At 35.2% G+C, this 20,794-nt stretch overlaps 1 protein-coding gene across 1 annotated transcript in view; it reads left to right on the top strand.

Annotated features, from left to right (window-relative positions):
- FAT4 (FAT atypical cadherin 4) overlaps window positions 1-20,794 on the top strand; it is a 178,600-nt gene that overhangs the window by 151,514 nt on the left and 6,292 nt on the right. Inside the window, exons 11-16 of the mRNA XM_055549364.1 lie at window positions 4,600-4,907; window positions 8,285-8,370; window positions 9,282-9,461; window positions 13,347-13,471; window positions 15,361-15,578; window positions 20,177-20,438. Coding sequence (XP_055405339.1) covers window positions 4,600-4,907; window positions 8,285-8,370; window positions 9,282-9,461; window positions 13,347-13,471; window positions 15,361-15,578; window positions 20,177-20,438 — 1,179 coding nt within the window. The remainder of the gene's footprint in view (window positions 1-4,599; window positions 4,908-8,284; window positions 8,371-9,281; window positions 9,462-13,346; window positions 13,472-15,360; window positions 15,579-20,176; window positions 20,439-20,794) is intronic.

The raw sequence follows: 20,794 nt of genomic DNA, 5'->3' as shown, positions 1-20,794 counted from the left end.
TGATTATTCCATTTATTTAAAGAGTGCTTTACTCCACAATATAGTATTCATCTCTAGAGGTCCTGCAGGTAGTTAGAGATCCTATCTATTTTCCATAAGAAAGAGAGGAAATGATTTTTTCTATTTTTTTATTGAATATATTTATTATAGCGTTATATCGACCTGAAAAATGAATTTCAATGTATAGTAGAGAAGAGAACTTAAAAAGAATCTGAGGTTTCTGTGCTGTGCTTAGTCATTCAGTCGTGTCCGACTCTTTGCAACCCCATAAACTGTAGCCTGCCAGGCTCCTCCGTACATGGAATTCTGAAGGCAAGAATACTGGAGTGGGTTTCCATTCCCTTCTCCAGGATATCTTCCCAACCCAGGGATTGAACCCAGGTCTCCCCATCTGAGCTACCAGGGAAGCCCATAAATACTGGAGGGGGTAGCATGTCCTGGAGAAGCCAGGGGATCTTCCCAACCCCAGCCCAGGAAATGAACCAGATTACTGACAGATTATTTGCAGACAGATTACTTACCAGCTGAGCTATCAGATCAGATCAGTCGCTCAGTCATGTCTGACTCTTTGTGTCCCCATGAATTGCAGCACGCCAGGCCTCCCTGTCCATCACCAACTCCTGGAGTTCACTCAGACTCATGTCCATCGAGTCAGTGATGCCATCCAGCCATCTCATCCTCTGTCGTCCCCTTCTCCTCCTGCCCCCAATCCCTCCCAGCATCCGAGTCTTTTCCAATGAGTCAACTCTTCACGTGAGGTGGCCAAAGTACTGGAGTTTCAGCTTTAGCATCATTCCTTCCAAAGAAATCCCAGGGCTGATCTCCTTCAGAATGGACTGGTTGGATCTCCTTGCAGTCCAAGGGACTCTCAAGAGTGTTCTCCAACACCACAGTTCCAAAGCATCAATTCTTCGGTGCTCAGCCTTCTTTATAGTCCAACTCTCACCTCCATACATGACCACAGGAAAAACCATAGCCTTGACGAGATGGACCTTTGCTGGCAAAGTAACGTCTCTGCTTTTGAATATGCTATCTAGGTTGGTCATAACTTTCCTTCCAAGGAGTAAGCATCTTTTAATTTCATGGCCGCAGTCACCATCTGCAGTAATTTTGGTAGTAATCAGTAAATGTAACAATAATTCATTTTCAAGTAATTCCATGACTATCCAGTTTTGCTTTTCTAGAACGCAATATCAAAAGAATGATAAAGGGAAATAGAATATGAAAATATCTAATTGTAAGCCTTCTATTTTAGCAATGGTTCTGAGGCCTAGAAATTGAGGGCTTTGTCTATAGTCAAACAAAGAAAATTAAAAAAAAAAACTATCATAAAATGATATAGTGACCATAACACAATTTTATTTTCAGTCCAGGATGATGTTCATAGTACCTCTTTAAAAATATATATATATATATCCTTGAGATTCTCACCAATAATGCACTTGAAGCATTAAAAGGCAGATCATGTTCAAAATAACCACAATGTTACATCTCCTAAAATTTATTTCTTTTAATGATCTCTTTAAAAACAAAAACAAAAACAAAAACTTTTATTTTATGTTGGAATATATTTGATGTTGTGTTAGTTTCAGGTGAACAGCAAAGTGATTCAGTTATGCACGTACATGTTATCTATTCTTTTTTAACTTCTTTTCCTTTTCTATTAGGTTGTTACATAATATTGAGCAGAGTTCCCTGTGCTATACAGTAGGTCCTTGTTGGTTATCCATTTTAAGTAAATTTAAATTTTAAATTTCTTCAGATAACCACAATCAAATTTCATGGTTTAACTTGTGTTTTGGAAGGAAAGATAAAGGGATTGGAGTGGAAAAATTATTTTTAAGTGACTGAATAAAGGTTTTTACATTTAAAAAAATTCCTTTGTACTTCATGTGTACATATGAGGATATAATATAGTTGATAATAAATGAGAACAAATTGTTGCTGCAGTACAGCTGATACAACAGTCATTGCCTTTTGGGTAGAAGGGTTTTGGGGTCCCAGGTAAACCTTCTTCTCACCATACGAGAGATCCTCAGGGGCAAAGGACTAGCAAAATAATATAAATTAAAATAGAGACAGATCACATGTACTGGCAGTGTGCATTTATGTCCCTATTCCTTCCAGTGGAAAAGGCAAAAGAAACATTATTTAAACTTGCATATTGTCAGCTGGAAACCGAAGCCTTACAAGAGAAAGCAAAGCAAAACAAAAAACCTTGAAACAATACAGATTTGAGAAAAAAGAAATCGAATTAAAAGAAAAAAGTAGTATAAATTGAATATAGGTGAAACATACAAATAAAAATGGCAAATGGAACACTTCAAACAAATAGCTGGAAGTAGTTACATGTGAATCCTATAAAACAACATCTTAACTATAATTTTGAAGTTGGAAAAACTTTTGCACTGTTTACCTTCTCATAAGCAAAAGAGCTGTTGCTTAGACTTAATTTTTTTATAAGCTTATGTTTTAGAAAGAAAACATAAGTACTTAAGACTTTGTAAGAGAGCCTATATAGTTATGTTTAAATATGTGTATAGCTTTGTATACACTTGATATTTCTTATTAAAGTAATTTGAATAAATTCTTTTGATCTTTATGTAGCATCTTTAAATAGCATTCCATTTGTAAAGCCACTTTTGAATCCTCATTAAGATGATTTCAAAGACAAAAATTTACATTTCTCTAGAAATGATAATAAAAGTCCTTAAGAAGATAATATATTCTATAAAAAATACTATCATGTTTGAAAGTACAGTATCAATTTAAATAAAATATAGAACATCTTCCCTGTAACCTATATTCAAATTTTAAGTATATTTTCATAGATTTATTAGAACTTAATCATAAGAGACCTAAGGGAACAACTGAAAACTTCTCTTTAACAATCTACTTCATTTTGTATGCCTTATTTTTCCTTTGTATTTAACTTTGATTACACTTTCTGCACATTTAAATAATCTGTATATAATTAAATATATATTTAATATGAACTTGAAATTTTATTCTATATAAAATTTATATGATAGATATATTTATGACATACACAAATAAACATATGCCATATATAATATCAGTTCAGTTCAGTTCAGTCACTCAGTTGTGTCTGACTCTTTGCAACCCCATGGACTACAGCACGCCAGTCTTCCCCGTCCATCACCAACTCTCAAAGCTTACTCAAACACATGTCCATTGAGTCAGTGATGCCATCCAGCCATCTCATCCTCTGTCATCCCCTTCTTCTCCCAGCTTCAATCTTTCCCAGTATCAGGGTCTTTTCCAATGAGTCAGTTCTTCGCATCAGGTGGCCAAAGTATTGGAGTTTCAGCTTCAGCCTCAGTCCTTCCAATGAATATTTAGGACCGATTTCCTTTAGGATTGACTAGTTGGATCTCCTTGTACTATATATAGTATATATGATTTATATAATACATATAATTCTGATAATTTTTTGTGTTAATGATTAAAAATAAATTATATAGATTTCCTACTCATTTAAAATAAATATTATCTCAGCCTTTACAGAAAAAAGATAAATGACACAAGGAAATTCTAGGCCATTTTAATATAAAGAACATTTGGATATAAAATGTAGCATAGTCAAAACAACCAGATGATCAGTAGATCTGGCCTCAAATTTTGGCTCTGTTTCTCATGGTTCCATGACCTTGGACAAGTTTTAAGTATTCTATAAAATGATGACATTGATTTCTTCTAGCAGAACAATTCCCTGAATCTAAATTTAATGCATTTACATGAGATGTACAGCCAAAATGAAGGAATGAAATCTTTGCAAGTTAATATGAATTATGATGTATTGGCATGGGTTAATTTTCCGATCATTTGCTACAGTCTACTAATATTTGTGGGAAAAGAATTTTGGCTTAGCATTGTAACATCAATAAAACTCATTTTTCAAGTTTGAAAAAGAACCAGCACAAACAAGTGGGAATGCTGAATTTCAGAAAAACAGAAAGCTATTTCAAAGTAGCTGCTGTAAATCATACCCAAAGAGGGTATAAAACAAAAAAAAAAGAGAGAGAGAGAGAGATAAAAAACTTATTTTCATCTGTGAAAGCAATGATTCCTTTTCTTAATTTTTTGACTCAAAAATACCACAAGTGCAGGAACTAATTTTGTTTTTAGTAAAAAACAAATTTACAATCCTTAGTTGAATTAAAAATGTTTTCAAGAATTCTGTATTATGAAGGAAGTAACTGGGTTGAAAATGACAGCATATTGAACTTTAAAAAGATTGACAAAATCACTTTGAATGTTTTCCAGGAAAGAAACCTCTTCAGACATATTCCATTCCACTAATTCTAGTTTTAAAAAATAAGGCATAGTTAGATCAATTAGGATGTGTTTCCTAATTGGCCAAAGAAAAACAATTTTACCAGTTTATCATTTCTTATATGCTTTTGAAATCTTTTTTATTTCTATTTCAATTAAATTTAGACAGTATTCTTTGGAGAGTAATAAAAATTTGTTAAAAGTATGACCTATTATTGTAACTTTAAAACATTTTAGTAAAAGTCATATAATAAAACTTTATTTGAATGTGATGTGTCAAAATGTTAATTTTCCCATCTACAGGTGTCTTTGGAAAACACTGCGAGTTGAATAGTTATGGATTCGAGGAGTTATCATACATGGAATTCCCCAGCTTGGATCCCAATAACAACTATATTTATGTCAAATTTGCAACTATTAAAAGTCATGCTTTATTGCTTTACAACTATGACAACCAGACAGGGGATCGGGCTGAGTTTCTGGCCCTTGAAATTGCTGAAGAAAGGTTAAGATTCTCTTTTAATTTAGGCAGTGGTACCTATAAACTCACCACCATGAAAAAGGTGTCAGATGGACATTTTCACACTGTGATTGCCCGGAGAGCAGGAATGGTAAGATATTCACTCCGCATTAAAATTTGCTTTATTGTTGTGTATCCAGTCAACCAGGCTGGAAACTTGAAATGTTAAAGCATGAATTGTGGTTCAAATTAAGTTTAATTGTACATATTCGCTTAGAGAAAAATCTCCCGGAGAGCAGGGATTTAGAAAATTGCAGTGTCCCTGATTATTGATGTACCCAGTCATATTGAATCTGACAGAATTAGAACAAACATGGATTCTGGTGATATACATAGATTGGTGCTTATATTAGCCATAGTGATTTTCTAACACTGAGAGTTGAAGCTAATGGAGTTTAGTAGATCACAACCCTCCAAGCTATATAAGGTATCCATATTGCTAAGATGTTATCCATGGGCTCTTGTGTAGAATAGAGGATTTTACCTGATGACCTCCAAGGTCCCCTTAAACTTCGTGAGCATTCTTTGATTTTATCAAAGAAGGACTTGAGAGCAAGAGGGAGGACAAAGAAAGAGGCACCATGAGATATACCCAACAGGAAAGAGAAAAAAGCTATTTCAGTTCATTTGTAATGGATCACCACACTAATCAGGTTTTAGTGGGGGGGGGGGGGAAACCCCTTGTCATTATTTCTTCAGTCAGAGGAAAAAATTCCCATTTCGGAATACATCCAAAGTAAGGCCCCTACTGGATTTTGAATCTGTTGCTCTCTACGTTTCAAAAGGATTTTGTTGGAAACTGGCAAAATCATTAACTTTTCAGATCTGAATCATTGCAAAGACAGGATAAAAACATCTCAATTTACAGCAGTACTGGTAGAAAAATTCAACAGTAAAAGAGAAGGTGCATTTAACTCTGAAGATGAAATTGAATGAGCTTTTATTCAAATAAAACTTTCCCTCAAGTATTTTTCCTTTGAGTTGTGTCACCAAGCTTTTAGAAAATAAGAAAAATATGTTAAGTATTAACATTGCTGAAAATATGATGTCATATGGACGTTTTCCTAATTAAAGCATTCATAAATGTCCACGTGACTCTCTAGCTTATGATAGGTTTAGGAATCTCTAGAATGGATGGGTAGTTTACATAGCATACATAGAGATGTGTTACCATTTTGTCTTGGAAATAAACTGCAAGGAAATGTGCTTAAATTAATAGTCAAAATAAGCATATATTGTATTATGAAGACCTAATACCTCTTCTGATATTGAATGTCACTCAGTTTTATAGATCACTGGAAGAATTAACATTTAAAATAGTTAACTAAAAAAGGCATGAAAGTCTTGACATATAATTGAGAATGTAAATGTTTCCTAAAATTGATAGTATTGATGATAATTTCTTTGAGAAGGTGGCAAGAAAGAAATTTACACAGTTTATGAGAGTTTACTCTATGAAGTTTATAATCAGTTACAGTAATTAACTTATAGGAAAATTTTTCAATAGTTTAGCCAGTAATATTTGATGCACAGTAAGTATAAATCAGCCCTATTTATTATTTCTGAAATGTGAAGTATTTAAGATCTACTTTTACAAATCCCAGCTAAATATATATTTTTATGGTCAGTCTCACAAAATCATCTGCGATATTGATAAAAATGTGATACTCAAGAAACAAATCATTTCCATACATAATGAAAGACAGGAAACCTAATTCTTTTGCAGTTAAGTCAAAGGTAATGTTAGTTAACTTGCTTAACCACCCTGTTTCATGTTTCCTCCCTTTGCTTTGCTTTAGTTAAAATTTACCTCAAATGACAATCCTTCTTATAAATGCTTTCATAGTATTTATTTTCCTTCTCTAGAAGTGGAGAAAGTTGGATTAGTCTTGTCCTATGGTATTCAAGTAAATTTAGGTAGAGTCTTTGGTTTTCTGCATTAGGAGAAACCATCAGTCCTTCTGTGTTTCTGGATTTGGGATCAGGCCTCTTATTATTTACTAGCCATGCTGTGAAATACCACACTCTGAATATCAACTTTATAATTTCACCAGTGAAAATATGCGAAGTTTTGCAGAATTTCACTGCTGTTTGGAAAACAAAGAAGGGGCATCACAACAGCCTTGCAGAGCACAGAGTAGCACGAATATGCAACAATCTTGGTCTTAAAGTGGATCACTGTCATCCCCAGTGGCCACTGCCCAATATGGAGAGCCCTGAATTCCATCATATTCTTGAGCCTGATGACCATGACTTGATGACTTTATTCTTGATCAAATAGAGTATTAATATGTCATACTAAACAGAAGGTTTTTTCCTCAGGGGAATGTGCATCTCTTAAGATACAAAAATGATTACTGTAGGTTGTGATTTAAATGATATTGGTGAGTTACTACTGTATAATAATATATAATAATGCATTCACACTATAGATAAATATGCTGTAATATGCCATTTGTAAAGAATGGTTCTTAAAAATGAAAAGAGCATCTATATGACTTGTTTAAATCATCTCAAACTTTATCTTTATTATAAGTATTACAATCTTCATAGGTTGCAGAAGTAATATTTATATTATACTTCCAAAATCTTTTTGTGAATATGACTGAAATATTATTGGATATAACTTTTTTAAAATTAGACATCTATTTTTTTTGTTTCTTTTTTGGAATAGCTAGATAGTAGGATAAGCATTTTTCTTAAGATTGTAATCCCAGGAAGCTGTCTCACACCTAACGTATGATATCCTAAGAGATATTAATGACATTTTTATTCTTTCATCTGTAAAACAAGGGTGCTGGAGAAGATTTTTTAAAGTACTTTCCCACTTCTTACATGTAATAGTTTCACAGTTTTAACTTTAGGTATATAAAGGAAACGTGTACCCCTAATTGGATCATGTATTATAATTGTGGATTTTCCTGGTGGCTCAGACGGTAAAGAATCTGCAATATTGGAGACTTGGGTTCGATCCCTGGGTTGGAAAGATTCCCTGGAGAAGGGGATGGAAATCCACTCCAGTATTCTTTCCTGGAGAATTCCATAGACGGAAGAGCCTGGCAGGCCACAGTCCATATTGCCAATGCTTCATCTGAATTATAATTGTATTATACTATTGGGTGGCTCAGAAAGCTTGCTTGAATTTTTCCGTAAGTTGTTATAGAAAAAATAAGTGAACTTTCTGGCCAACTCAATGCATCAAAATTTTAATTCAATTTAAAAATCATGTCCAGGTAGAAACAAACTGTATTATAGTATACTATTGGGTTACTCAGAAAGTTCATTTGGATTTTTCCATAATATGTTATGGAAAAATCCAAATGAAATTTCTGGCCACCCAATATATCAAAATTTTATTTCAGTTTAAAGATCATGTCCATGCAGAAACAAGTCCTGGGTAGTGTTAGCTGAAAAGAACAACAGGGACAATAGAGTTCATACTAAACATTTCTTTCTCTTGCTTTATAGGCAGCTTCTTTAACTGTGGACTCTTGTTCTGAGAACCAAGAAGCAGGATACTGCACTGTTAGTAATGTGGCAGTTTCAGATGACTGGTAAGTAAAATTATTAGTTTGATCTTTATTATTAATTAAAATTCAAAGTGAAATTATATTTTAAAGTAATTTTGTTATGCTAAGTATTATATAAAAGTTGAAGATATTTTGTCCTCTCTAAAGGGATTTTCATATTAAAAAACAAGAAGTTAATAGTCTACAAAATGTGTAAAAATGGTGTAAAAATGAAGTGGTACAGATGAGGATAAAGCTAGAGAAAGGAAAGCTTATCCTCTTTCAGAAGCTCCATGAAATAGTTGCACATGACCGGGGTCCTGCAAGAAGGTTAGGATAAGGATCCCATCCTCTTTTAAATGTATTTTTGAAAGTTGTATGTGACAATGATTGACAGATATTTTTCACTAGTGCCTGAAGGTGAAATACAATCTTACCTAAAACATAAGTGATTTTTATAGAAATAGTTACAGAGAGAGAAAAGGAAATAGTGATACATCATCCATTTGCCTTAATTGACTTACTCGATTCCTTGTTATCTCTGTGGTGAAGGAAAAATGTAATCTGACATTAATATTAATGTTGTTACTTCTACTGCATTCTATTTTCTGATAGTATGCACCTTCTTAAAAACTTAACATTGTTATATGCATCTCATTTGACTAACTGAAAATATTATTTCCACTAGTTTTGTAATTTTCTGAACCCTGAAAAATCTAACAATCCTGTAGGTATCTGTTTAGAAAACATGCATCTGTAAGTAACGTTTTCCATTGATATGTACTATGTCTTAATATATGCCAGGAAAAGTTACAGTCATCCTTTCTTAAACTAAATATTGTACGGGAATCTACTGCATTGATACTAATATACATGTCTTTCCCTTCTTATTTTCAATTGAAGTATAATTAAGTTACAATGTTGTGCCAACCACATATCTTTCCTTTCTTATGTAGGACTCTGGACGTTCAGCCTAATCGAGTCACAGTTGGTGGTATTAGAGCACTGGAGCCAATCCTTCAGAGGAGAGGACACGTAGAAAGTCATGACTTTGTTGGGTGTATAATGGAGTTTGCAGTCAATGGAAGGCCTCTGGAACCCAGCCAAGCTTTGGCAGCACAAGGGATCCTAGATCAGTATGGCAACCTCATTTCTTACTATTGTAAAGAAAACTGTAAATACCAAGTGTGTGATAATTGAGCATCAAAAGATGAAATTATTGTGCTCAAAGCTCCAAAAATACCAAGTGTTTTATGCTGTTTTGAATTTTAAGTATTTCCTTATAGCTGTGAGATTATGGGAAAATATATGGATGTGTGCATGTATGCATGTATGTACTTTACATAGTTGTGAGAAGTATATGAGTTAAGTAAGTAAATCACATAAAAAGGAACCTGGCACATAGTAATATATAAGGGTTAGCAGTAAGTGTACAAAATCGATTAGAGAGTAAATAGTTTTACATTTAAATATACTATTCCCTTGATCTGGCTCTAGAGTCAAATAAAGGGACAAGGCAGATCCCTGCTCTTGAGGAGTTCTTACTCTCTTTAAATTCCTGATTACTAGACTCTAGTGCAGCCAATGGCACCCCACTCCAGTACTCTTGCCTGGAAAATCCCATGGACGGAGGAGCCTGGTAGACTGCAGTCCATGGGGTCGCGAAGAGTCAGACACAACTGAGCAACTTCACTTTCACTTTTCACTTTCATGCATTGGAGAAGGAAATGGCAACCCACTCCAGTGTTCTTGCCTGGAGAATCCCAGGGACGGGGGAGCCCGGTGGGCTGCCGTCTATGGGGTCGCACAGAATCAGACACGACTGAAGCGACTTAGCAGCAGCAGCAGCAGCAGCAGTGCAGCCATAATTAATGCCTGACAATATATTATATTCCCCTAATTTAGTTACTTTCCCCTTCTTCAGTAGCTCTATCATGCCTCTTCTTTACACAAACTTCAGACATCATCTCTTGCATCGTTTTCCCAGCTAATGAATTTGCTTCCTAACTTGCTTAGAAAATTGAGGTGGATAAAAGCAAAACTTCCCAAAGCTCATTTCTCCACAGCTGCCCATGCAGCCTGTAGTCCACCCTGTAGCCTATCACTGAATGAATTGCTCCTAATTCTGAAAAGACCAACCCCCCTTCTACACCTAGACTTCATCTCCCCAAACTTTCTTAAAATAGCAATCCAGCTTTCTAAACAATGTTTTTCTTATTTCAATTTAGGCTAGTATTTCTTCCACTTCATAGTTTTAAAAAACTTTGTTATCTTATTTTCCATTTTTCTATCTTTGTCAAAGTGACCCATAACCACTGTGTTGCTAAAATCAGTGGTCAAGTCTCCTCTTATTTGAACTTCAGCAACACTGAGAACAACGCTATTAGTTTGTCCACCAGCACATGATACAAAGTTGGTTTTCTATTCTCATTTTTCTCATCTTAACTTCTTCCATTTTGTATTGGTATTCATTAAATCATTAAAATTTTTTTGTCATTTTGTATAGTCTTTTGGCTCAGACGCTAAAGCATCTCTCTGCAGTGCAGGAGACCTGGGTTTGATCCCTGGGTTGGGAAGATCCCCTGGAGAAGGAAATGGCAGCCCACTCCAGTATTCTTGCCTGGAAAATCCCATGGACTGCGGAGCCCGGTAGATTACTGTCCATGAGGTCGCAAAGAGTCGGACACGACTGAGTGACCTCACTTTGGTTTTAAGTACTGTCTCTAAAGCTGGTAACTCTGAAATATTTATCTTAAACCTGACCTCTCCTCTGAACTTTACCCTCCTATCTGACAGCATACACAATATCCAAGGTATATTTCTAACAAGTCTTTCAAACTTAATTTTAAGACTGAACTTCTGACCTTCCTTCCCGACTCCTCCCAAACCCACTCCTTGTATTTTGTCTCATCTCAGATAATAATAACTCAGTCCATGCACTTGGTCAACCACAATTTCTATACCACCTTTGACTCCTCTCTTTCTGACAAAATGTGGTATGTCAATCCACCAGCAAACAGCTGCTGCTGCTGCTAAGTCGCTTCAGTCGTATCTGACTCTGTGCGACCCCATAGACGGCAGCCCACCAGGCTCCCCCATCCCTGGGATTCTCCAGGCAAGAACACTGGAGTGGGTTGCCATTTCCTTCTCCAATGCATGAAAGGGGAAAGTGAAACTGAAGTCGCTCAGTCATGTCCGACTCTGTGAGACCCCATAGACGGCAGCCCACCAGGCTCCCCCATCCCTGGGATTCTCCAGGCAAGAACACTGGAGTGGGTTGCCATTTCCTTCTCCAATGCATGAAAGGGAAAAGTGAAACTGAAGTCGTTCAGTCGTGTCCGACTCTTAGCGACCCCATGGACTGCAGCCTACCAGGCTCCTCCATCCATGGGATTTTCCAGGCAAGAGTACTGGAGTGGGGTGCCATTGCCTTCTTCAACCAGCAAACAAAATGAGGCTTAAAAAACAGAAGTCATGTCAATCCACTATATTTAAAATAGATAACCAACAAGGAACTACTGGATAGCATGGGAAATTCTGCTCAACACTCTATGATAACCTAAATGGGAAAAAAAAATTTGAAAAAGAGTAGAAATATGTATATCACTGAATCAGTTTGCTGTATACCTGAAACTAACACAACATTGTCAATCAACTCTACTCCAATATAAAACAAACAAAAAAAATTAAAGAAAATAAAAACAGAAATCAGTTCTTACTCTGATTTATAAGACTGACTTCCCCTTGGTTGACTGACCTCTACCAAAAGAGCCTGGAATGTAAAGAGGCATAAAGGCAGTTTATTTGGGATCTTCAGATTGCAATTTAAGGGTCACAGACTCCAGAGGAGCCCAAAGTAATGTCCCATTGGAAAGAAAATGAACAAGCATTTTGTTTGTTTATTTGGTAGGAGAAAGAGCGAAATTAATGCAGGCTTACACAAGTTGCTTATCAAAACTTTGGACTGGAGGGTAAAATTATTCTACACTTATGACTGGCTTCTGGAGCACACCTCATTTGTTATTAGGGGAAAGTGTGTTTTCTTTAATCCAGGGAAAGTTTGGTTCTCAGCATTATTCTTTCCTTTTTGCAACTCAGCAACTATTCAGCAGTTTAAATGTAGTGTTCAGCAAAGGTCCAGCATAGACAGCAAACATGGAAGTACTCAGGTCATGTCCCAGCCATGTCTGACATAGTTCTTTTCACATCTTTACCTTCCTTACCATTATCTACCTCTTCTCCTTGTTCACATCACTGTTGTGACTATATTCAGCCATTTGGTGTTCCTCAAACATGCCAAGGACACTTCACTTCAGGACTCTCTCACTTGTCTCTTTCCTCTGCCTGGAAAGATCTTTGACCAGATATACTTTGCTCTCTCACTTTATTTATGAAGTGAAATCCTTCATAGTTATTCATGAAGACAAATCCTTCTTTCACTGTCTAACCTCTAACCTAGAGATCCAGGAACATCCCCCAAATATTCCCAGTCCTTCTTCTCTGCCTTAATTTTCCCACAGAACTTTCTTCTTTCTAAACATACTACACATCTATCTAAAGTTTTTTGTTTGCCTCCCCTACAAGGAAACAAAAAAAGTATTCCATGAACACATGGATTTTTTTCATCATTTTATCTCCATGCTTAGTACCACGTTTGACATGTAGCAGCCATTCAGTAAAGATAAGTTGCATGAGTCATTTAATGGAGGAGCTGGGTACTCAAATAAACATGTAGCCCTGAGAGCACATGAACCAAAGTGTTTATTTGACCAAGAAGTTTTGCTCAATTAAGAATTACTTTAAAAAAGAAATTACCACCTCTTTCTTTGCTGTTTAAGATGTTTTGCTTGATCTTGTCTTTTATGAATGAGGCAGGGCGTATGTTACAAGGCAACTTAGAGTTTGACAAAAAATTGAGTTCATGAAAACTGAACAGGTTAATAAAAGTTTATATGTAATGTTATCAAATTTCTCCCCCTGCCGGCTTTGCGCTCTGTGTCTTTATTCTGATTTTATTTTAGGTGCCCCAGACTAGAAGGCGCTTGTACTCACAGTCCCTGCCAACATGGTGGCACGTGTACAGATTACTGGTCGTGGCAACAGTGTCATTGCACCGAAGGACTGACTGGGAAATACTGTGAAAAATGTATGCAAGCTATTTTATCTTCCGCTGGAAATTCCAATGACCATACAAAGTATAACTATATGTACCTAAATATGTACTTGAATTAAAAGTATTATGTTTTGATGCTATTGAAAATATTAAATGGGGAATAATTGGTAAATACGGTGACATGTTCTCAACCCAATTCATGTTCTCAACCCAAAGGAGCATGAAATCTTTTTAGAAATACTTCCTAAATATGTCCTTAGTTTTCATTTTATATCAGTTAGTTATTTTTGTTTTACCTATATAGGAATGCTTGGAAATGTACAAGACCAGAGCTATATTCAGGATTTGGTTTAATATTATCTACCTTTATGGGATATTTCTCTGGTGAACATGTTGTGTTTGGTTGAAAAGTAAAAGTACTGAATTGCTGAACGCTGAGTTCAAAACATGCAATGGCAATAAAATCTATTATAGTTAAAGGTGATAGTTAAATTTTAAATTGCAATTACTGAAATTGGTTTCAAATATTTTTTTCAAATTCTTTTGTTAGTTATTTGTTTCTAAATCATAATATTATTAATAAGATATTAATGACATTCACGAGTTCATTAGAGAATACTTAGTCGCTTCAGTTGTGTCTGACTCTCTGCGACCCCGAGGACCATGGCCAGCCAGGCTCCTCTGTCCATGGGGTTCTCCAGGCAAGAATACTAGAGTGGGTTGCCATTTCCTTCTCCATTGATGAAGTATGAAGTGACTGAAGTGAAGTCACTCAGTCGTGTCCGACTCTTTGCGACACCATGGACTGTAGCCCACCAGGCTCCTCCATCCATGGGATTCTCCAGGCAAGAGTACTGGAGTGGGTTGCCTTTTCCTTCTCCATCATTAGAGAATGGTGTTCTCTAATTTTGGGCTGTATATGACTAACTCTAATGGAATCTTTTTAATAGAATTGCTTTGTTGTCAGATAAGTGGTTACTACCTAAATCATTGCACCTATCTGACCACTTTTTAAGTAGTCATTTGATTCTGCTATGAGAATGAATAAAAATTTATGATTAAGTATATACTATAATCAAAAAGATCTGGGTAGCAGAGGTATGTTTGTGTTTATTTAGGATAAAATCAAAACACAGAAAAAGTGCATTTTCACATGATATTTTTTTAAAGTAATGAGTATTTAGTAAGTAGGAATCTAATTATATTTGGAAAATAAAATGCCACTCACATGAGAAAAGCCTGTGGTTATTTTTAAAAAATTGAGGTATGATTCATACTACATAGTTTACCTTCTTAAAGTGTACCGTTCACTGCTGAAACCTTTTTGAGCTCATTTTCTTCATGTTCTTTCTTTAGATCTGTTAGCTATAACACACTTAAGTACTTCAGAAGTGTAAAGATTTATTAGATTATGAAAATATAATATATATGATAATTATACATGGTCACAAATTAAATCTATGTACTTATTAGTACTAATAAAGTTAGTTGCAAATATGAATGTTTGTTACCTTTCTTTGTTCAAATTTTCCATGTTAGAGACTTTAAAGATTATTCATTTTAGAAACACAGTGAAACTTATCATTAAATTTTTCAACTGTATATTTTTAAAGTGTAAGCTATCTCTCCAGGTATTCATAGTGTATATAGCATATATCAAATATTTTACTGAATATTTTCTAAATGAATAATTGTAACAATATGTTTTACATTTCATGGTTCTGACATAGATTTAAGCATTTGAAATCAACTCACACATTAATTCTCAAGTGGCAATTATTTTCTCAGAGGAGGATTAGGGGACACTGATTCCAAGTTCTTAATAATTTCATTGTTCGGTTTTATAAATTTTTGTCACCAAAGAAACTCTAAGAAATGCCTGTTGGATGCATTCATGTTTATCTTTCTTTGTTGTCTTTCAGCTATTACCCCGGACACAGCCTTATCATTAGAAGGCAAAGGGCGCTTGGACTACCACATGAGTCAGAATGAGAAGCGGGAATATTTGTTGAGACAGAGCATCCGAGGTGCCATGTTGGAGCCTTTTGGTGTGAACAGTCTGGAAGTAAAATTCAGGACAAGAAGCGAGAATGGCATTTTAATCCATATCCAAGAAAGCAGCAATTACACTACTGTGAAGGTAAGATAAAAGCTAATGGTGACTTCATTTGATTAGACCGCCTGCTGTGTCATGGTTTAAATCACTTCTCCCATAATTTCTATCCTTTTCTTTACAACCCATTAGAGTTCCGACTAATGCTGGGCACTATTCCAATATCAACTATCTTAACTATTCCTCAGGCATTGGCCAGAGTAACAAAGATCTGAATGGTTTGGTTTCTAAACACTTTTGTTTAGAATAGAGACCACTGCTGGGTAGGCGAGCAAAGAAAGAATTTGTTGCAATCTATTTTGCCAGACAAAAAATTTATATTGTTTTTAACCCTACTTTAAAACAAAGTAAAACCAAAAGATGTCTTTGAAATGGAAAAAATACTTTTTTTCCAAAAATTATTCCTAACACTTATATGTATATGTTAATTGGCAGGACAAGAATAATTTTTTTTTAAACTTTCTGCCTTTATTCTGGAACATATTTATATTTGATCCACTATCCATGTAACGCCTGTGAAATTAAATATCTTTGGAATTTATTGTAAGTAAAATTTCAGTTAGCTTCTCCAAATAATTTCTAAATAAATCTCTAAATAAATATTTCTGCAACATTATATTTCATGGTTGATTTATCATTAGGCTTTTTACACATCTTTTTTTTTTCTCAGCTGTAAATGAGTTATATATATATATCTATAAATATATAGTATATTATAATTCTGCTCATAATTTTTATATTACCAGAAGAATTATTAGAATTTATATTAATAAATTCTTAAGAAAACAAACCCATATTTCCTGAATTATTTCTACTTATATATCAATATTTTGAAAATTACTAAAAGCTTAGTTTATAAAGAAAGAAGCAATATACTTAGAAAATTAGTAGGTTCAATTCACATACAATGCTAAAAATAAAAACAGACATTCACCTCTAAACTTCAGCCTCTTTATTCTCAAAATTTCTCTCCATCCAGGAGAACTCTGGTTGGTACATGGCCTCTTATTTTGTCGCTAAGTCATGTCTGACTATTTTGCAACCCCATGGACTGTAGCCCACCAGGCTCCTCTGTCCATGGGATTTTCCAGGCAAGAATGCTGGAGTGGGTTGTCATTTCCTTCTCCAGGGGATCTTCCCAACCTAGGGATCGAACCCGTGTGTCCTGCATTGTCAGACACATTTTTTTTACTGCCACCAGGGAAAAATGTATATACCTTTAAATATTTAGTACAAAAAGAAATGTTTCTAAGATTCTCATAATCTCCCTGGTCTAGCCATTCCCAACTGGGGGTGATTTTGATTTGGCAAAGCTTGGAAACATTTTTCATTGTCATGGTTGTTGGGGGCAGGGGAGAGGGGCAGTACTACAGGCTTCTAGTGGTTGGGAGTCAAATATGCTGCTAAATATCCTTCAGCACACAACACAATACCCTGGGAGAAAGAACCATCCAGTCTGAATGTCAGTGCTGCTGAGACTGAGAAACTCTGCCCAAATCCAGTTGGAGAATAACTTCAAATTATAATTTTACCTCCATTATTGAAACAAAGAGCCCAGTTCCAGAAGTAATAGAGTAACTGCAAAACAAAACACCTAAGTCACTGTTTAATGGTATTTGGCGCTTATAGTTTTCATTGAAAAGTGTATTGGAAGTAAAGAAAGCAGTAGACCTGAATATTCTTACAAGAAACATTTTTTATACGCACTGAGAGGCTTTGACATTGAGGTCTGTGCATTATCTGTTCGGTTTCTTCCAAGTCCTCGTGCCATTTAAATGACATATGAAATATTTCTGTATGTTATCTCTTTAAGCCAAGAGATACAAAAACAATGTGCTTGGAGAAATCAGAGACAGAATATTTTTCTTCCTCAAGGAAGAAGCTGAATGTCAGGATCCATTTTTACCACCATAAAAATCTTGCTTTTCCAACAGGACAGCAGCATGCAACTTCTCCAGATTTTGTTACATTGGTAGCAAGCACTTGGAGATTTCTTTTCTTCCTGAAGAGAAATTGAATCAAAATAATGACTAATGCAGGCCATTCACATTTCCTTTGTATGAAAATTTTGAAAGGTAGCTTTTCAGAGATTAAGGGGTTTGGCAGGTAGAGTAAATAGACTAGGAAATAAAAACAACAACAACAGTGATTAAGGAGAACTGAACAGTCAGGAAGAGAGTGACTGTTGTAAGCAGGCAAGTTACTTGGATGACAGGAATACGATCTGCTTATCCGGGCGAGGAAGCTAGTTAGAATGTACTGTTACTTATCAATTAGTTTATCAGTGACCACCGGTCCTGGTTTTCTTCTTTCCTTTTTGGCTCAGTTTCTGACAGTTGCTTTCTCTCTCTCTTTCTTTCTTTATTCAGATTTAAAAAAAAAAAAAAAAAAAAAGAGGAAAGAAAGAAACTAAGGAGAGAAAAATTCAGAGAGAAAAACAAAAGAAAAACATTCTTATGTATCATAGGTTTTACACTGTATTTAAAGTGTTTCACATATCTCTCTTCTTTCCCCTCACTTGGTTTATTTCCTTATTTGGAAATGTAATAATGCTAGGCGATGGACTTTGTATCTACTCCAAATCATTCTGGTTTGGGTATGTAGTTTGCTTGTTTTTGTTTTGAAGTAAGGCCGGGTATGCTGTACAGACTTGGGATGATTCCAAGCCCTATAGAGTCAAAAATAAGTAAATAAATGAGCAAATGAATCAATGAATAAATAAAACCAAGCAAAAAATGCACATGATATTTTGACAGCTAGGGTGGATGGAAGAGTTAGGTAGAGTGTTATTGGGGAGAGGTAGAACATGAAGAATGTTGTAATGGAAACATAGATTCTTATTCATCCTACTCCACACATGGTGTGTTCCATGGACCTTTTCACCAGAAATTGGTCAAATGAAATAATGACAGGTTGTGATCAATTAGGAGAGAAACATGAAGCTTAGAGAAGTCTTTTCGGAAGGCTTCTTTCCAAAAAGGACCCTGGCTAGAACCTAAGATGAATTGCTATACTTCCTGTGTGTTTCATGAGACTTTGTCCATTTGATGATATTACTGTCATTTAACCACAATTTTCTTTTTTTTTTTTTTTTTGTTCTGGGTTCAGTATTGGGATATATTATTATCTGGAGAAACAGCTTTAATAAAATATTTCATTATGAATAATGTATGTAAATGTGTTAGGCATATTTTCCACAAAGTAAAAATGAACTCATTTTTAGTTCTACCAGATGTGTTTGTTGCATGTAGAAATAACATTTGATCTGAGTGACAAAATAAACGGATCCATCCTTTCATTCCCGTCATTTGATGCTCAGTGCCACTTTATCCTCTGGCAGTAGTGACGGGATTATGCTCTTTTCATCCTGCTTATAAATTATTCCATTTTCTAAGTGTCTACTTAGAAAACTGGAAACATGGGAGCTGGAAACTGGAGTAAGAGCCTCATGTTATCCAATGTTCTAGTGGGCAAAGTAAAAGAAACCAAATATCCCTTAGATAAATATTAAAAGACAGCCAAAATAAAGACTTGCCCAGACACCTCATTATTAAGAGCTCACCCTTTATTCATCACACTTGTCATCTCAATAAATGATATAAATAATAAGCATGATTTTTTAAAAAAAATAAAATTCCAGTGTGTAATAGATGACAGGTAAAACAATGTATTTATGTTTTTACTTTTCCAACTATGCTTCATTTTTAGTTAAGCACTGATTTCTCTTTTTGGATATAGTTTTAGTATTTTTTGATAGCTGTGGGCCATTTACTAAACAATTTTTTTAACTTGCAATTGCCATTAAAAAAGAAGTAATCATATGAGGTGGATCAATGAGGTGGATGAAACTGGAGCCTATTATCCAGAGTGAAGTAAGCCAGAAAGAAAAACACCAATACAGTATACTAACGCATATATATGGAATTTAGAAAGATGGTAACAATAACCCTGTGTACGAGACAGCAAAAGAGACACCGATGTATAGAACAGTCTTATGGACTCTGTGGGAGAGGGAGAGGGTGGGAAGATTTGGGAGAATGGCATTGAAACATGTAAAATATCATGTATGAAATGAGTTGCCAGTCCAGGTTCGATGCACGATACTGGATGCTTGGGGCTGGTGCACTGGGACGACCCAGAGGGATGGAATGGGGAGGGAGGAGGGAGGAGGGTTCAGGATGGGGAACACATGTATACCTGTGGCGGATTCATTTTGATATTTGCCAAATCTAATACAGTTATGTTAAGTTTAAAAATAAAATAAAATTAAAAAAAAAAAAAAAAAAAAAAAAGAAGTAATCATAAAAAGGTGTGATTTACCTATCCTAAGAGGAGTATTCACCCTATTATTATCTCACTTGTGTTCTGGAAAATGAATACATACATCTTGAAAAACTAGTTATAAATATAAGAATACCTTGAAAATTATCAAATGTGAACCTATTAAAGGTGAAGGTATATGTTACTTAAAATTGTAAAGTCAATATAAGTAAATATACTCTCATACAGCCAGACTCAAGTATTCTCTCTGCTTTAAGTTGATCAGTGTCTTAGTTTCTTTATACTTCTGCTTTTATTTAAGCATATCATAGTTTAATTCTAATTATTTTTAATATGTTTTACAGATTAAGAATGGCAAAGTACATTTTACATCAGATGCTGGAATTGCGGGCAAAGTGGAGAGAAATATTCCTGAGGTCTATGTTGCTGATGGCCACTGGCATACTTTCCTAATTGGGAAAAATGGAACAGCCACAGTGTTGTCCGTTGACAGAATTCATAACAGAGACATCATTCACCCTACTCAGGATTTTGGTGGCCTGGACGTGCTCACTATATCTCTTGGAGGAATTCCTCCCAATCAAGCTCATCGAGATGCTCAAACAGGTAAATGCTTGTGCTGAGTGGAGGCACAAAAGAAAGGTAAAATTGTTCCTATAAAAGTAGCTAGATGCCTGATAACATCCTTTAGGAATACTCCCTGGAGAAGGGAATGAAAACCCACTCCAGCATTCTCACCTGGAGAATTCCATGGACAGAGGAACCTGGCGGGCTACAGTCCATGGGGTCGCAAAGAGTCGGATACGACTGAGCAATTGACACGTCCACTTTTACTTTTCAAGACCATCATAAATATCTTTAGAAGGTTAGTAATAAATTATTGGCCATCACTTTCTTTAGCCATTTTCTACCAAGTTCATAATTCAGTCCAGGATGTTTTGATCCTTTCCTTGTGCACTGAA

The sequence above is a fragment of the Bubalus kerabau genome, chromosome 16, assembly GCF_029407905.1.
Source record: "Bubalus kerabau isolate K-KA32 ecotype Philippines breed swamp buffalo chromosome 16, PCC_UOA_SB_1v2, whole genome shotgun sequence".
Classification (NCBI taxonomy): domain Eukaryota; kingdom Metazoa; phylum Chordata; class Mammalia; order Artiodactyla; family Bovidae; genus Bubalus; species Bubalus kerabau.
The sequence above is the reverse complement of the archived record's forward strand: the minus strand, read 5'-3'. Positions and strand labels throughout refer to the sequence as shown.